The 15,954-nt window shown below is 40.4% G+C and overlaps 1 protein-coding gene across 2 annotated transcripts in view; it reads left to right on the forward strand.

The window, feature by feature from the left end:
• Positions 1-15,954, forward strand: part of timm50 (translocase of inner mitochondrial membrane 50 homolog) — a 52,188-nt gene that overhangs the window by 10,707 nt on the left and 25,527 nt on the right. For both annotated transcript variants that reach the window (XM_080844617.1, XM_080844618.1), the window contains exon 4: positions 3,926-3,957. In XM_080844617.1, the coding sequence (XP_080700743.1) occupies positions 3,926-3,957 (32 nt within the window). The remainder of the gene's footprint in view (positions 1-3,925; positions 3,958-15,954) is intronic.

Raw genomic sequence — 15,954 nt, forward strand, 5'->3', positions numbered from 1 at the left:
CGAGACGTTTGAGAATGGAGATAGAAACGCACCCCATTGTCTCTCGTGAAGGGGACAATAAGTAACGTTGGTTACATTAATTTAACGTTTGTTCAGTGTGTTGTGTAGCTTGAGCTCTGCGCACTTCGGTGGTGCTAGCAAACTATAGCTCTCCGTGCAGTTTGTTCGTGCTTGGTTGCTAGTAGTTAACGTTAGCTAGCTACTAGTGTGTCAGTTTAGTTAACGTTAACTTACGGCTGCAGAACACGGCAACTAAGCATGAACAAACGGCACAGAGAGCTAAGTCATGGTGTTGGTCAGCTTATAGTATGTATCATGATTCACTACGTTAGATCGCCAATATCAACTAATGGCGCCAAGCAATTCCCTGGGTTTCTGCTCTCTCAGTCCTTGCGCAATGTTTGTTTCTGTTTGGGTCAACCACGTGTATGTGGCGAAGCGTCGACGTAAAAATATGGCGTCGACGTAATTTTGAAATCGACGCGTCGACGTCATCGACGCATCGCTACAGCACTATATATAGGTTGGAGATTGCGAAGTGATCACTAGGGATGTCACGAGAACCGATACTAACGATACCTTTCGGTACTAAAATAACAAAACACAGACGATACCCATTTTTTTTTAAGCACCGTAGGTACCGTGAGCGCCGGTGCCAGCTGTTAGAATCGGTGCTGCGCTTCTTCTGGAACTGACGGGGGCAGTATACGCTCGGTGTACCAGTCGAAGTTTTGACATGTTTTTCACACGCAGATCTGCCATTTACTATTGTAAACGGTGAAACTAGTGGAGGTGTGAAGTGTTGCCAGACTGAAAATGGCGTATCGTGTCAGGCTCATTTTGGAGGATAATTATCATATCTGGCAACACTGGGAAGGCGGACGAAACAATGAGAGCATGCGCAAAAAGGTGGAATGTAACGGAGATACCCTTTCCAAAAGACGTAATATTAGTTTGTGAAACAGGACGTCTAGTCACCCTACTTTTGAACATTATGCAAACGATGCTACCGTGTTCTTCAGAGCAAGGGAGATAGTACTTTCAACTTAGCAAAGCACCTGAAAGACAGTCATCTGTATTTTTTTAAAGAACTCAAGGATAGTTCTGATTCATATTAACAACATCCAAATAATGCAGATTTTCAGTTTTTTAAATCTGTCATACTGAAATACACGTTACATGATGTTTAAAATGATGGGCACGTTTGTTACAATGGCTTATGTTATGTACGTACTTTAGGTAAGCTATGCTGTAGTTTTAACGTTAGCCTATAGCCTACCTTGGTTAGAAGGAGATAGAGAGAGAAAGAGAGCATGTATCTTGCAAGTATCATGATGACTAAACTAGGGAAATTCACAGAATGTCCTAGTTTAATATAGTTACACATAAATATGCAATTGGTTTGATAAAACACGATTACCCAATGTATTTATTTTTTTGCGATGCCATAGACTCAATGTTGCCGATGTTTAAGACGATTTGTGAGTGACAGCTGGAATTTTGCCGCGACCACACTGAACATTTTGATTTATTTTGTATTAAATACGTCCTTTAAGAAGCTCAAAACTCATGTTCATCTTGTTAGCTGAATGGCTGCACTGTTATATCCACGGTTTTGTTTTGCACTGTTGTTGTTTTTGCACAGCACCTTTTGAAAAGATGCCTGGAAGTCTGAAATGTGTCTGGGGTCACTAGTTGTTGCTCTTTAACCATTATATGCACTTTATTATGTTGTGCTATGCTATATTGCACATGTTTTGTATGTCTTATGACATTTTGCTATTTTGACATATTTTAATAAAGAAGTTCATGTTTCATGTTCAAGTACATGGAATCTTGGAAAATCCTTTTTTTTTTTTTAACCGTGGTATTGAAATTGGTATCGAGAATCGTGTTATTTTACTGGTACCGACTACTGAATTTTTGGTATCATGACACCCCTAGTGATCACGTGGGACAATGACGTCATCAGGTTGCGTGAATCCGTGCAGACGAACACCAGCCCCCGTACTGATTCAAATCTACTCACTTTCTACCCCCGATTTGGATCGTTGCGGATACCGTGTGCGGATAGAGAGTGTTCGTCTAAATGATAGGACTATCTGTATTCTGAACTTTACGGACGGAGACAATCTAGTCTTCGTATAAACAGCCTCTTAATCATAATAACTTGAGCAACTTCAACAGACCTTGAATGAACAGTTGGGGTGTGTGTGAGTGAGAGAGAACAAGATGCAGCTGATAAGACTGCAAGGTTAAATAAGCTTACTAACACCCCTTACAGCCTTGTCAGCTGTACCCCATAACTCTTAGCCCAGTGTTCAGTGTTGACTGACTGAGGAGCAGGGCTACCTTTCCTAGTCACAGCCTCAAAAGCTGTTTGCAGCCTCTCCTCAAAATATGTGCAGTGTGCCCTCTTCTTGTTTCTGTGTGTGTGCTCTGCCTGTCCGTCAGCACTTGACTAGCTCCGGCTCCTTGGTCTCAGTCTAATGCTCAGGTTCACTTCCTGTGCTGTCTGACTGTGGGCTGTTCTTGTGTGTTGTCCGACGATACTTCCTGACTACCTGGTCCTGGCATCTCTAGGTGTCCCTTAAACTCCCCCACCTTTTTCTTTGAAAAGACAATAGAAAACATATTCAGTATAAATACATTGCAAAATGGCTTGTTAGAATGCTCTCTCTGAAATTGCATTAACTGTAAGTGCCACTGTGCATATTCAAGCCTAATGACATTCATCATGATTTTCTCCAGCTAAGCAAAGTCTGTATGAGCTCTTGGCCATAGTAGACTTTAATATAGCCATCACGCTAGAACATGATTGACCTGTATAAAAAGTGCATATGAGTTTTGATTTCACATTATATGCCATCTTTTTTTAAATAATTGTCCTGTTCTAAATATTTACATTATGTGCATAATATGATTAACAATCTGTTCTGTCCGTTGGTTTGCTGAAGTATCAGGAGGATGCCCATGTTGTAAATGCAAGGAAAGTCTCTTGACAGTGTCCAAGTGACCATAGTATACTGTGTATTACTATGTTATCCTAACCCCATGTGATTATAACTTGCCATCCAACATCTGAGTGATCACCTTTATGCTATGATGAAACATTTCAGTTGTGATGAGTGTTTTTTTTCCAGGAAGACAATGCCCCTATCCATAGGGCTTGAGGGGTCACTGAAAGAGTTGATGTGTATGGGAATTATTTCCCATTTTTTTTTTTTTTTTTTAATGAATTAGTCTTTTTAACGCAACATTGGATTAGCCACATAATGTCATTGAAACACAAGTAGTGATGTTGGGCAGAACATGGGCCTTGGTATCTGTAAAAGCCATGTGCTATTTTAAGAAAGTCTCCACTACATTTCTGGTACCCTCTCAAAAACCTTTTCTATGGGGTTAGCGTCTCCGCTTTGCAAGTGGTTGACTTGCATTTGCTTCCAGATCAGTGCAGGTTGTTTGTATGTCACTTTGGATAAAAGTGTCTGCTAAATGCCAGTCCTTTAACTTTTTACTATAAGGTTCAAAGGTCGAAAAAGCAAATGGCTCAATCTGTTTCATATTTATGCTCTATGTGTGATTTTTCAATGTAAAGGAATAATTACCCTTGTTAAACTGTTTGTATTCCAGAGGTTGGCATATTTCCATCGTATTAAATATCAGTAGGTAACATGTGTAAAAATCTAAAGTTAGAGGGCTTTTTTATGGGTGCTATAAATGAGGGAGGATAATATACTGTATATTGTGATTTTGCCTCCTAGACTAATTGTGGAACATTAGGAATGTGCCCGCTTGAACAAACCTGTCTGTTATATCTCCACCAGTCTGTGATACAATGTTGATATATAGATGTTTAATGCAGTACCTTTTAGTTATGATGGCTGTTCTAGATATTTACAAAGATTGCTCCTTTTTTTTACAGGTAGTAATTCCGTGGACGAGCAAGGAAACAAGGTATGTGAAGTTTCACTAGGAATAGTTGTATTTGTTCTTTTTTTTTTGTAACTCTAGTAAGATAATTGATCATAATACCCTATTTCTGAAGAATACAGTATCCACTTTATTTTGAACTCAATATTTGCCCTCATGGTTCCTTTATTACTGAAAATAGCTGCTAGCTATGTGTCTGTTGATGTGTCTGTTGACTAAACACAGATGGACGTTCCAAGGTCATACTGGGGTTCTAGATTTAGTTATTTGTTTGAGGGTGCCTGTACAGCACAGAAGGGGGCAGGGTAGGACATTTACATAATTTTTCGGGGGCAATTTTTGCCCCCACTTACTGAAATCCAGGGGCATTTAACAAAAAAAGTGGGGGCACTTTTAGAAACTTGTGAAATAACATTTTACCTTTGTAAACATACTTATTTAGGCTTACAGTATATAAGCAACTGTCATCAAATGGCAATAATAAGACTACAGTATTAGGCAGAAGTCTACAAATTCAAAGTGTTTTTCTAGATTTTTTTGAACAAAAACCAAACAGAAAACATAAGTCAGACAATCATATTCAATTTTATTCTTATTTCTTTTTTTTTTTATAATAATAAATGACTATATTTATTGATTTTATTGTTACCTTTAATCATCACCTACAGGAAATACAGATGGGACTAGTTAGCTAGCTTGCAAGCTAGCCTTTGTGTCTAACGCACTCTCAGAGGTAGCTAACGTTAAACTACCTAAACCGAAATAAATCATTTCAAAATGTATTATTACTAATTATCATTAACCTTAGGCGATGGCGTGTTGCTTGGCGCCTGGTGACGAAAGGCCATGTATTTCTTTATGTTTTCGCTTCCCTTGATGAAGTCAGCAGAAGAATTTGCATGTGCTGGATTGAAAACGAACCTTGGCAACTCGTTGTCCACAAGTGCGACATGCCTTAAAAAATGCAGGTCTTTTTTTCTCCTCGTCGTCATCCTCCACCCCAAGCCAATCTAGCTTCCATTTTTCGACGGTCGCTGGGTGTGTGCATTTTATCTTTTAGAACCTGAGATGGTGATGGAGACTGTTTTTGCTGATTCTCATTTCTCCTCGCACTCGCAGTTACAGGTCTGAACAGGTTAGAGCGTTCGATTCTTCACGCACACGCAACAATCAGTCAAGGCGAAAATCTAAAACATTTTATGGCAACTGGACCAGGTCATATAGGCTACGAGGTTTTAGACAAGTTCATTAAATTACTATTACAGGAAATTATGGGGGCAATGATATTTTTTAGGGGCAGTTTTGCCCTTTGCACTCGACGCTGGTAGGGGGACGTGTTGAGGTGGCCTATGACATACATATATAATGCATAGCATTAGTTGAAACTGTTACAGTTTACAGAAATATGGACACAGAGACAATACTTAAATAAAACAATCTAATGTATATGAATTTGTCAAACACAGGTATTGTATGTTTTGAAAGAACTGGACTGAAAATAAAGAAACTCACTGAACTCGTGAACACTGTCTGGCCATACCCCCTTTTTATTTTTTCATTTGTTGCGTAGATTCTAACCCATCAGAATTAATGTTAATGTTTCGTCTAGATTATTGCTCTCAGTTTGAAAATGTAAATCATTCTCCTCTCTTGCCCTCTGCTTCCAGAGATGCGACTACATCGCTATGCGAACCCCTGGATCAATCTAAATATTCCAGGAACCGGTCCATAGCCTGATTTCTAAAATGACGTTACGTTACAACCGTTCAAGTAAAAATGACAACATTTTTATGGCTAATTCAATTCAGTTTAATTAATATTGCGCTAAAACAATGCAATTGTCTCAAGATGCTTTACAGAGCCGAGGACCTCAACCCAATTTTAATTATACAAGGAAAGCAAGGGTGGCAGGATTCCCAACAGTGAACAACTGGCTGGTGACCGGTGCACTTGTGTTACATGCTGTACCCGGGATCCACTCACTCGGAGTACTCACTCACGGTACAACATGCGCTGTCTGTAGCCCAGTTTTATTGATATTGGTGATTTTATATGTGTTTAGTTGTGATGAGTAATGTTAAGTTATGTTGGCTGGCTTGGTGCATGGGGAGTTTAGTTTAACAAGCATGGTAAGGCTGGCAGGATACAGTGCACGACTGGCTAAGGATAGCTGCAACACGTGCCACATGTACCAGGATCAGGCCCTTAGACATACTTCAACATGGGCTGTCTGTAGCACACTCATGCTAAATACAACATGGCTAACAAGAAGTATGAAGAATGTTGCGGCAGGTGAGGGTTTTTGATGCATTATTCATGACTATATAGTAAGTAAGTAAGTAAAGTTTATTTTTAGAGCACATTTAAAACAGCTCGCACTGACCAAAGTACATAGTGCATAGAAAGAATAATAAAATAAGACAAAATAAAATGGAATAAAGTAGATAAGAAAATAATTACACATACCAATCAGTGATTTAAGCTAAGGCGACACCAACAGACAACACTTAATTACAGACATAACAGGGTGAGACAATTAGAACACAGGAAAGGCCAATGTAAAAAGGTGTGTTTTGAGCCTGGTTTTAAAAAGTGTGATTGAGGGGACATTTCTAATGTCGAGTGGCAGTTGGTTCCACAGCTGGGGGCCGGCAACAGAAAAGGCACGATTACCTTTTTGCTTGAGCCGGGACCGAGGGACATGGAGGAATCCTTGGCTGGAGGATCTGAGGGACCTGGGGGCTACAAGGGGGATGAATGATCGGCCATGTAGCTGGGGGCCAGACCATGGAGAGCCTAAAAGACCAGGAGCAGTGTTTTAAATTGTATCCTGGACTGGACTGGAAGCCAGTGCAAGGAAGCTAAGACAGGTGTAATATGTGCACGCTTTTTTGTGTTGGTAAGCAACCTAGCATTTTGGACCATCTGAAGCCGTGCCACCAGTGTCAGAGGGAGACCAAAATAGAGGGAGTTACAATAATCTAGACGGGAGGTTATGAAAGCATGGATGACTTTTTCCAGATCACTGTATGACAAAACAGTCTTAAGTTTGGAGATGATTCTTAATTGATAAAAACTGGTCTTTACAACAGATGTGATTTGCTTGTCCAGGTTAAAGTGAGAGTCAAAATGAACACCCAGGTTACGTGCATGGGATTTCACATAGGGGGCCAGGGGACCAAGGTTGGCAGGGATGGAAGTTTTGGATTTTGAAGGCCCAAAGACAATAACTTCAGTTTTGTTATCATTTAACTGAAGGAAGTTGTTAGCCATCCAGATTTAAATTTCTTCCAAACAGTCTAAAAGAGGCTGCATGGAGTTGCCAGATTTAAGTGGGATGTATAGTTGGGAGTCATCTGCATAGAAATGGAATGAAATATTGAATTTCCTGATGATGTTACCTAGAGGGAGCATATACAGGCAGAAAAGTACTGGGCCCAAAATGGATCCCTGGGGGACACCGTAAGACACAGGGGCAGAGGATGAAGAGTACTGGCCTATGGATACAGGGAAAGATCTTTGGTGGAGGTTAGGGATGGGCATAATTAATCGACGATCGATTAATTGATCATTAAGAATTTCGTCGATGACATTATTTTTTCATCGATAGAACTAATGCACGTTCTGTTGCGTAGTGTTAGTCTTGAAGGAATGCAATGGATTTCGCTATGTGGCAGCAATTAAAATGTTACCAAACAAGGGCAATGTTTGAAAAAACTACTCAGTTACCTTCAAGTTTCCGTGTCTTTCAAAAGTAAACATGAAGAGGTCACCGCGTGTAGCGTGGGACCATTTTGATTTAAAAAAATGACTTCATTGACAACACTGCGAAGCTGTGTATTTAGTACAACTCGGCCACAACTCAAATTATGTACCACTTGAGCAACGCATATCCGACCATGGTTAGTGACAGTACACAACTAAGTAAGTATTAAACATTTGGAACCCACCATATTTATCAGCACTGTTGGAAATAGCTACAGCCTCCATCACTTAGCTTACCGTGGCTAAGTTAGCATACCTACCTAACCTAGGATTACTGGCGAACTTGGCTTGAAGGATTCCAAAAGGTAGCCAAGCTAGCTAACTGGTTGTTTTAAAAACGTGTGCTTTCACAGTTAGTTACTAGTTTTCAATACCTTCCAGGGTTATTGTTTCTGGTTAGAAAACCGGGGAATGACATAGCTTGAAATTGGCACTGGTCAAGAATCATCTTAAAAGTTGACGTTTACTATCAGCTGTTATTCTACGCACCTGGACTTGTAGGTTTAGGGCTTAACTATTAATATTCTCTTTAGCGGTGAATTGAATTGCTTGTCGATAATACTGTTACTGGTTGTTTTAATGGAGCTTTGTTAATTAGCCTAATTCATTGTTAGGTAGGCTAACCGAGTAAGTTGTGTTTCTGAGCACCGGCTTCTAGCTGTCGGCGCCGCAGCGCATATTCTTCAAGTGTAACCATTAAACGGATCCGGTTTAACTGCCACAAGAGTTGTCAATCTTGTAATAAAGATCTCATTGAGGAACACGCTGTGTTTTATCTTTTTTCACTGCATTTTAATATAGCCTATAAATAGTGCATTTTTGATATAATTTTTGTAATGATTAATCGAAAATCGATCGTTAATTCTCCCGACGATCGATTAAGACAATTTAATCGAATGCCCATCCCTAGTGGAGGTAGGAGTGAAACCAGTTCAGAGCTGTACCCTTAATGCCAACCCGCTGTCCAAGTGGCTGTAGCAGTGTACCATGGTCTACAGTGTCAAATGCAGCACTAAGATCCAAAAGAACCAAAATGGCATCACCTGAGTCAAGGGTGAGCAACAGGTCATTTGTCACCTTTAACAGGGCTGTCTCAGTGCTGTGACGGGCTTTGAAACCAGATTGAAATGGCTCTAGGATCTCTGTTGAGTTGAGGTATGGAAGCAGCTGTGTTAACACCACCTTCTCCAAAATCTTAGAGAGGAATGGCAGTTTTGAGATAGGCCGGAAGTTATTGGGACATTTTGCATCCAGGTTATGTTTTTTAAGCATAGGCTGGACAACCGCATGCTTGAAACATGTAGGAACGGTGCCGGTGGCAAGGCAGGAGTTAAGAATAAATTGAACAGAGGGACCACACTGCAAAAAATGCCCCTCTAGATTTAAGACAAATAATTACATATTTAAGCAGGATTTTGCTTAAAACAAGCAAATTTGGCTGCCAGTGCGTTAAGCAAATTTGGCTTGTTAAGATTTCTTAAAATAAGTAATATTTGCTTGAAATAGGTAAAAATAACCTTACCAAGAAAGCACTAGGTAAGTACAATTTAGCTAGAAACAAGACCAACTAGATTTTTCATCTCAATATAAGAGTAATAACACTAGGTTAGAAAAGCATTTTTTGCAGTGCAATAGCATCAAAAGCATCTTTGATGATCTGTGAAGGGATGGGATCGTGTGGGGCTGTTGATGGTTTCATGTGCTTTACAATGTCCCATAGATCAGTGCAGGACACTGCTTGGAATTTATCAAAAGTAGCTGTAGCAATGGGGAAATGGGGTGAAGTGTCAGATACAGCAGGAGCAGTGAACTGTGCTCTGATGCGGTTAATCTTCTCAGTAAAAAAAAACGTCAAGAACTCTTCACAGCTATTGGTAGATGCCTCAACCTCTGGAGAGACTTGGGGGTTAACAATTGAGTTTATGGTGTTAAATAGGATTTTAGGGCGATTGGAATGTTTGTTTATGATGTCAGAGAAATGCTTAGCCTTGGCTTTTATAGCTGCAGCTTGGAAGTTGGCCAGGGAATTTCTGAATATTTCTGGGGAGACTAGAAGGTGGTCTTTTTTCCACTTACGCTCAGCTCTTCGGCAAACCTGCCTTAGATGGCGGGTGGTTCACTTAAGAGGAATGTCTTTAGTAAAGATTGAAAGGGTGTCCACTTCTTGGATGGAAGCAGGATGATTATTCCACAGGAGGTATTAGCATGATGTCAGAAGGCTCTGTTACAGGTGTAAGAAGAGTAGGGACAGAAAAACATAGTCCTATTATAAATGTCAATATTTTCAGATATAGTATAATAATCTTTCATTTACTACATGCATGCATATTTCTTAAAACTTTGTGAATAAATGGCAAGTACATTTATTTAAAAAAAAGCCCTTATTGTTCCTTATGTGTAAATGTAAATCTCACAATATGCACATATTTAACACAACAATGTGTAAGGGATAATGTATAGAACGCAGGTCCTTATCGGAAAATAAGTCCCGACAGGGTGAACCGGACACCGACGCGAAGCGGAGGTGTCTTGCTTTGCCCTGAAGGGACTTATTTTCCGATAAGGACCTGCGTTCTATACATTATCCCGCTTATTATACGGTTACTTGCCACAACAAAACAATAAACACAGTGTGTCTTTTTACAATGTATTTGTTACTATACGTAGTGTTAAAAAGCAGAGAAATAGTTCGCCAAAGACGTTGAACTTCAAAGTTGTGAACATTCTTTAGAACACAGCTGCTCAACCGTCCGCTGAAACTCCATTGATAAGTTAGTGTGGAATACTTGCAGACTGATACGAAAGACCTATATCAGAAGCACAAAACCCGTTGCCATTGACAGCACAGCGGTCATTATATGCAGGTCATTATATGAAAATAAGTACCTGCGAACGTTGGGGATGGTCCATTCAAATCAACGGGGCTTTTTGGAACGTTCTGAAGAGCCGTATAATAAATCTGTTATAAAGTCACACTCATGCCTTATACTCACTAGATGGGTTGGAAAAACCTTCAGAAACGAAACACTCAGGTACTGCTTCACACCCGATCAGTGTACAGCTACCATATCCATGGATTATAGTTCCTTAAATCTTCCCTTGAATAAGACATGCCGTAAACAGCCCAGAACAGACAAAACAAAACACTTGGGTTGGTAGCAATTCAGCCACCTCACCACTAGATGCCACTAAAAACTCCACACTGTATCTTGAAAGCACTGGCTCAGGACCAAGAGAAAACTAAAGTCTACCATGAACTGTGGCTATAGTTCACAAAGAGAATTATTTCAAAGCATAACCGCATTTTAGGATTAAACTCTGTATTGCTCTGACATCTCTCTGCTGCAGCCATGTAAATATTTCCTTTGAAATAATTGCTATCCATTTTAATTATAGGCCATGGTAAATTTGCTGAATGGATGGTAGCTGAGTTTCTTGTGAAACCAGGATCATGCAGTAATGTTCAATGCAAAGCGAACATGAGGCCAGGGCAGCCAATTGAAATTGGTGCTGAAGCTGCCAAGCAGGAAGCTAGGTCATATTTCAGCAACACTTTGTTTTATCAAAACCAAACTTGGTACATGGAATCGGGACTTACAGAAGTTTTCAGATGGATTTTAGATTTTGTCATTTGAAACTCTAAACTTGCTGTGCGTGCTAACAGCCATATTCTTGACACAATGCCATCAAGTTTCCATCGTGTTTTCCAACCCTCTCCTGCTAGACTCCTTGGCTCCCTCATGCTTGCCGCTATATTTCAACATTTAGTTCTGTTCTGGCCATGGCAGCCCCTGGAACTGTGTGGGAAAAAGTTGTGAAATTTGGCACACTGGTTTGGGCTTCTACACTGATTCTAATCAGCAAGTTTGATGTGTGCCGCTCGGACAATAATAATATGTAATATGGTTTGCTGATAATGTTATGTCAGCAGTTAAACCTCTCCATAAACAACTTAAGTGGAGAGATGTCTTTCCTGAGAAATTGTTGAGAAATGGAATGTTCCATCGTTCACTTATCAAACTTACCAGCCCCCAGAGACAACAACTGCACCTGAACACAGGTTGTCCAAAACACAACAAACAGTACCCTACTGCAGTTTTTGTAGGCGTCAAATTATGGGCTTCAAGACGGCAAATGGTGCCATGACACACTTCACAGGCAGCTGTGACTTGTGTCGAGTAAGGGTCTGAAGGTGTTTGCCTGGGAAAGTGCAGACTACCATAGGGCACACTTCTCTCACATGGTACAGGTGACAGAAACTCTGTTCTTAGTGATCTCAGACAGGACTTGAAAGAGCATTGAGGCCTTGTTGGTGGGTTTATGGAAAGAGGCATGTGCCATAGTGCTGGATTTTACACCTTTGTCCATTATTTGCCACTGAAGTGGGTTGGAGAGAGAATTCAGTCAGTTCTCGGAATTTTTGCACGTTTGCTTTAAGGTCTAGCAAGGGTGTTAATCATCGAAGGGTCCATCGTTCACTTATCAAACTTACCAGCCCCCAGAGTCAACAACTGCACCTGAACACAGGTGGCCCAAAACACAGCAGAAATTAAGCCTACTGCAAAATGTGTAGGCGTTAAATGATGAGCTTCAAGACGGCAAAGGTAGATGGTTTGAAGACCAAATCAATGTTCATATTTGTTTTGCTGTACATGAAGTTAATGTTAGTCAACTCTTCAACTTTTTAGGATTATGTAAATCAAAATAGATTAAATCCCAGGAAAGTGCTCTACTGTGGTTATGTACTGAAGTGTTGCTGGTCAGCATCACATGGACAGCAAATGGTACTATGCCACACTTCACAGGCAGCTGTGACTTGTGTCGAATAAGGGTCTGAAGGTGTTTGCCTGGGAAAGTGCAGACTACCATAGGGCACACTTCTCTCACATGGTACAGGTGACAGAAACTCTGTTCTCACTGATCTCAGACAGGACTTGAAAGAGCATTGAGGCCTTGTTGGTGGCTTTTATGGAATGAGGCATGTGCCATAGTGCTGGTTTTTACACCTTTGTCCACTATTTGGCACTGAAGTGGGTTGGTGAGAGAATTCAGACAGTTCTTGGACTTTTGAATTTGCTATGCTGTTCATGTTTGTCTACTCTCATGTCAACCAGAGGTTTGGCTAGAAAAAAAATGAGTTCATTTTCCGGACATTTTAATGATAAGCCGATAAAATATCTATTACTGCTTCTAAATTTGCCTATTGAAGAAAACAGACGGCAGGCTATGTAGCTTAAAGAATGACATAATCAGGTCGTATAGAATGCAACATGTTTACTTGCCTAAGTTTACAATGAAGAAAAAAAACATGAATGTCTGATGCGCTTCAATAACGCCAGTAGGCCGAATTGCTTGCCTTATTTTTGTGCACCTGGATGGAAAAGGGATTTGCTTTCTTCAGCGAAGCAGCAACCCCACCGTGTCCCCCCATCATTACACTAGCACCATCTGAGCCCACAGCGACACAGTGGCCTTTGATCGCAACCTGCGCTGGCGTTAAATTGAGTGCATTTCGGATATCTCATTTTTTTTCACGGACTAAGTCCGCCAATTACCGGACAACGGAAACGCTGATATCAACTCTATTTAATTTTAAGGATTATGTAAATCAAAATAGATTAAATCCCAGGAAAGTGCTCTACTGTGGTTATGTACTGAAGTGTTGCTGGTCAGCATCACATGGACAGCAAATGGTACTATGCCACACTTCACAGGCAGCTGTGACTTGTGTCGAGTAAGGGTCTGAAGGTGTTTGCCTGGGAAAGTGCAGACTACCATAGGGCACACTTCTCTCACATGGTACAGGTGACAGAAACTCTGTTCTCACTGATCTCAGACAGGACTTGAAAGAGCATTGAGGCCTTGTTGGTGGGTGTTATGGAATGAGGCATGTGCCATAGTGCTGGTTTTTACACCTTTGTCCACTATTTGGCACTGAAGTGGGTTGGAGAGAGAATTCAGTCAGTTCTCAGACTTTTGCTTTAAGGTCTAGCCAGGGTGTTAATAATTTTCAAAGGCACAGAAAAACATGCCATTTAGGCTCTGTAGCCACTATGCTTCTTATCTTACTAAGTGTACAACTAAGTCACTCTAAAATATTTCTACTAAATCTTGGTCACAAAGCTGCTCAGACCAGCTTTTTTAGGAAAAACTAAAAATCCTAAACCATGGCTGATGTCAAGCTTCCTTTCAATGACTTCAGTGAGTTTGTGAGAGACAGACTGGTTTATGAGTCGGCATGCGCTTCATAGCCTACCGCGAAGAATGATAAATTAATGACTGGCTAGAAATGAAAGAATAAATGGATGTGTATAACATGTTTGTGTTGACAAAAGTTTATTTGCTACTATAAAATGTTAAATTCTTTAAGTTTAAATGCACCACTAAGTAGGCCGGATCATTTGGTTTGTGACATATTGCTTCTGTTACAAGCGCTATAATTATTCCCATGCAATTGAGACTGTATCTTTACAGTAATGCTGTATCTGCATTCAAAAACATTGGAATGTGGAATAATGGAAACGTTTTCCATTTGTTTGGGAATTGGTCTTGGTGAGTAAGGAGTCCTCTTGACTACTTAGTTCTTGTGTACGTAGGTGCTACATTAAGTACTAAGGGACTTTTGTGAATTACTCTTCTTATTCGTTGTTTTAATGATGTTTAATCATATTTGATAAGATTTAACAGTTAACTGATCTGATTATCTTTAATTGGTTTCTCCTTTTATTCTGTTCTGATATTGCCATTTGTGTCCATTTAAATGAAACCAGCCATAATGAGGCCTTTGTCCTGTTGCCAATACACCAAGACTTTGTTCCTCAAGTTTGTGATTGAAAGGTAGTCAATACTTGATGGCACTACCCTTGCTAGTGAGGCCATGAGGTTTTTTTTGTACTCTTAACCAAATGTTGCGAATGTTAAGGTCTTTTAGGATATGTGAAAAGCAGGAGGTGTAATTAAGTTGGGAACCGTTTCTCCCGCCACCAAAACAAAAAAATAATAATAATTGTATTTATATAGCACTGGCAAGGTGCTAGAGAAAAAAAGAAAAAAAAGGTGCAAACAACATGGTGTCACATGACACAGTAGGTGCTGGACAATTGTCCACATGGACAGTGTGTTAGAGGGTGAGAGTCTTGGTTAACTGGGTGGTAAAGAGCAGAAGGGCAGCACCAGCAGTAGTGACTGTAGACACACAGATCAGAGAGGTGATTTAGGAGGTGGTTGTTTGTGACTGCCTGCTGACATTTTCACTTAAGCGCTGAACAGTGATGCATTAAGTGACCCTGGAAAACTATCCTTAGGTGCCGTTGTTATGAAATGACGCAGCAGGGTTAAGGGTTCAGGCTGAGGTTGCGAGGTGGGGCGTTCACGTGGGGCAATGACCTCATCGTGTTAGAAAATGTGGATCGGTCGCCAACATGAACATGGATCCGCTGGCGTGTCAAAATGTATCCACTCTGAGGCCTGGATTCAAAAAGTTCCCGATTCGGGGACCCAACCCACCACATTCGTGTGGACGAAAGGCAGATCGGATAAAAACTGTTCCCGGATTGAGGCAATTGAATGGAAAGTGTTAATGGATGAAATGGCATCATATGAAGTTATGTTGGTTGGGGTAGGGGGAAAGGGCTTTTGTCATTGGGAATACCTCACGGCTCATTTGACTTGTGTCTTCACTGGTTGCCAATCACTGTCTGATTTGTTCTTCCGCACCTTGTAGCACCTGAATGGTTTTCTACCATGTTTGAAAAAAAAAAATCATAAAAATATGCCATACAAAACATTGTTTAAAAATGCATCAATTACATTTTAATGGTAAATGAATTTAAATAGCCTAGTTCAGGGTGACTCGTGAAATAGGTAAGACAAAATGCTAGACAAGTGTCACAAAAGAAGTGTCTTCAGTAGTGCTCCCTCTCATAACGATTATAGGGTAGTGCCGCGCCACTGTTCTGTGGCTGAGCTATAGCTCATCAAATCAGTCCATTGTTATTCAATTCAATTTTATTTATATAGCGCCATAACAATGCAATTATCTCTAGGCGCTTTACAGAGCCCAGAGCCTGAACCCCCTTATGCAAAGCCTCTCTGCTGCATGGCACACTATCCCTTATGAAGAAATTCTGAAGGGTTCCCTAATGTTAGACATCCTGTCCCTTTAACAATAGACTAACTAATACATTCATCTCAAGACCAATCTATGATTTTCTGTGCGTGATTGGTCTTGAGAGGCGTATACCATGGCTTACCTTC

Source organism: Sprattus sprattus (assembly GCF_963457725.1).
Source record: "Sprattus sprattus genome assembly, chromosome: 9".
Classification (NCBI taxonomy): domain Eukaryota; kingdom Metazoa; phylum Chordata; class Actinopteri; order Clupeiformes; family Clupeidae; genus Sprattus; species Sprattus sprattus.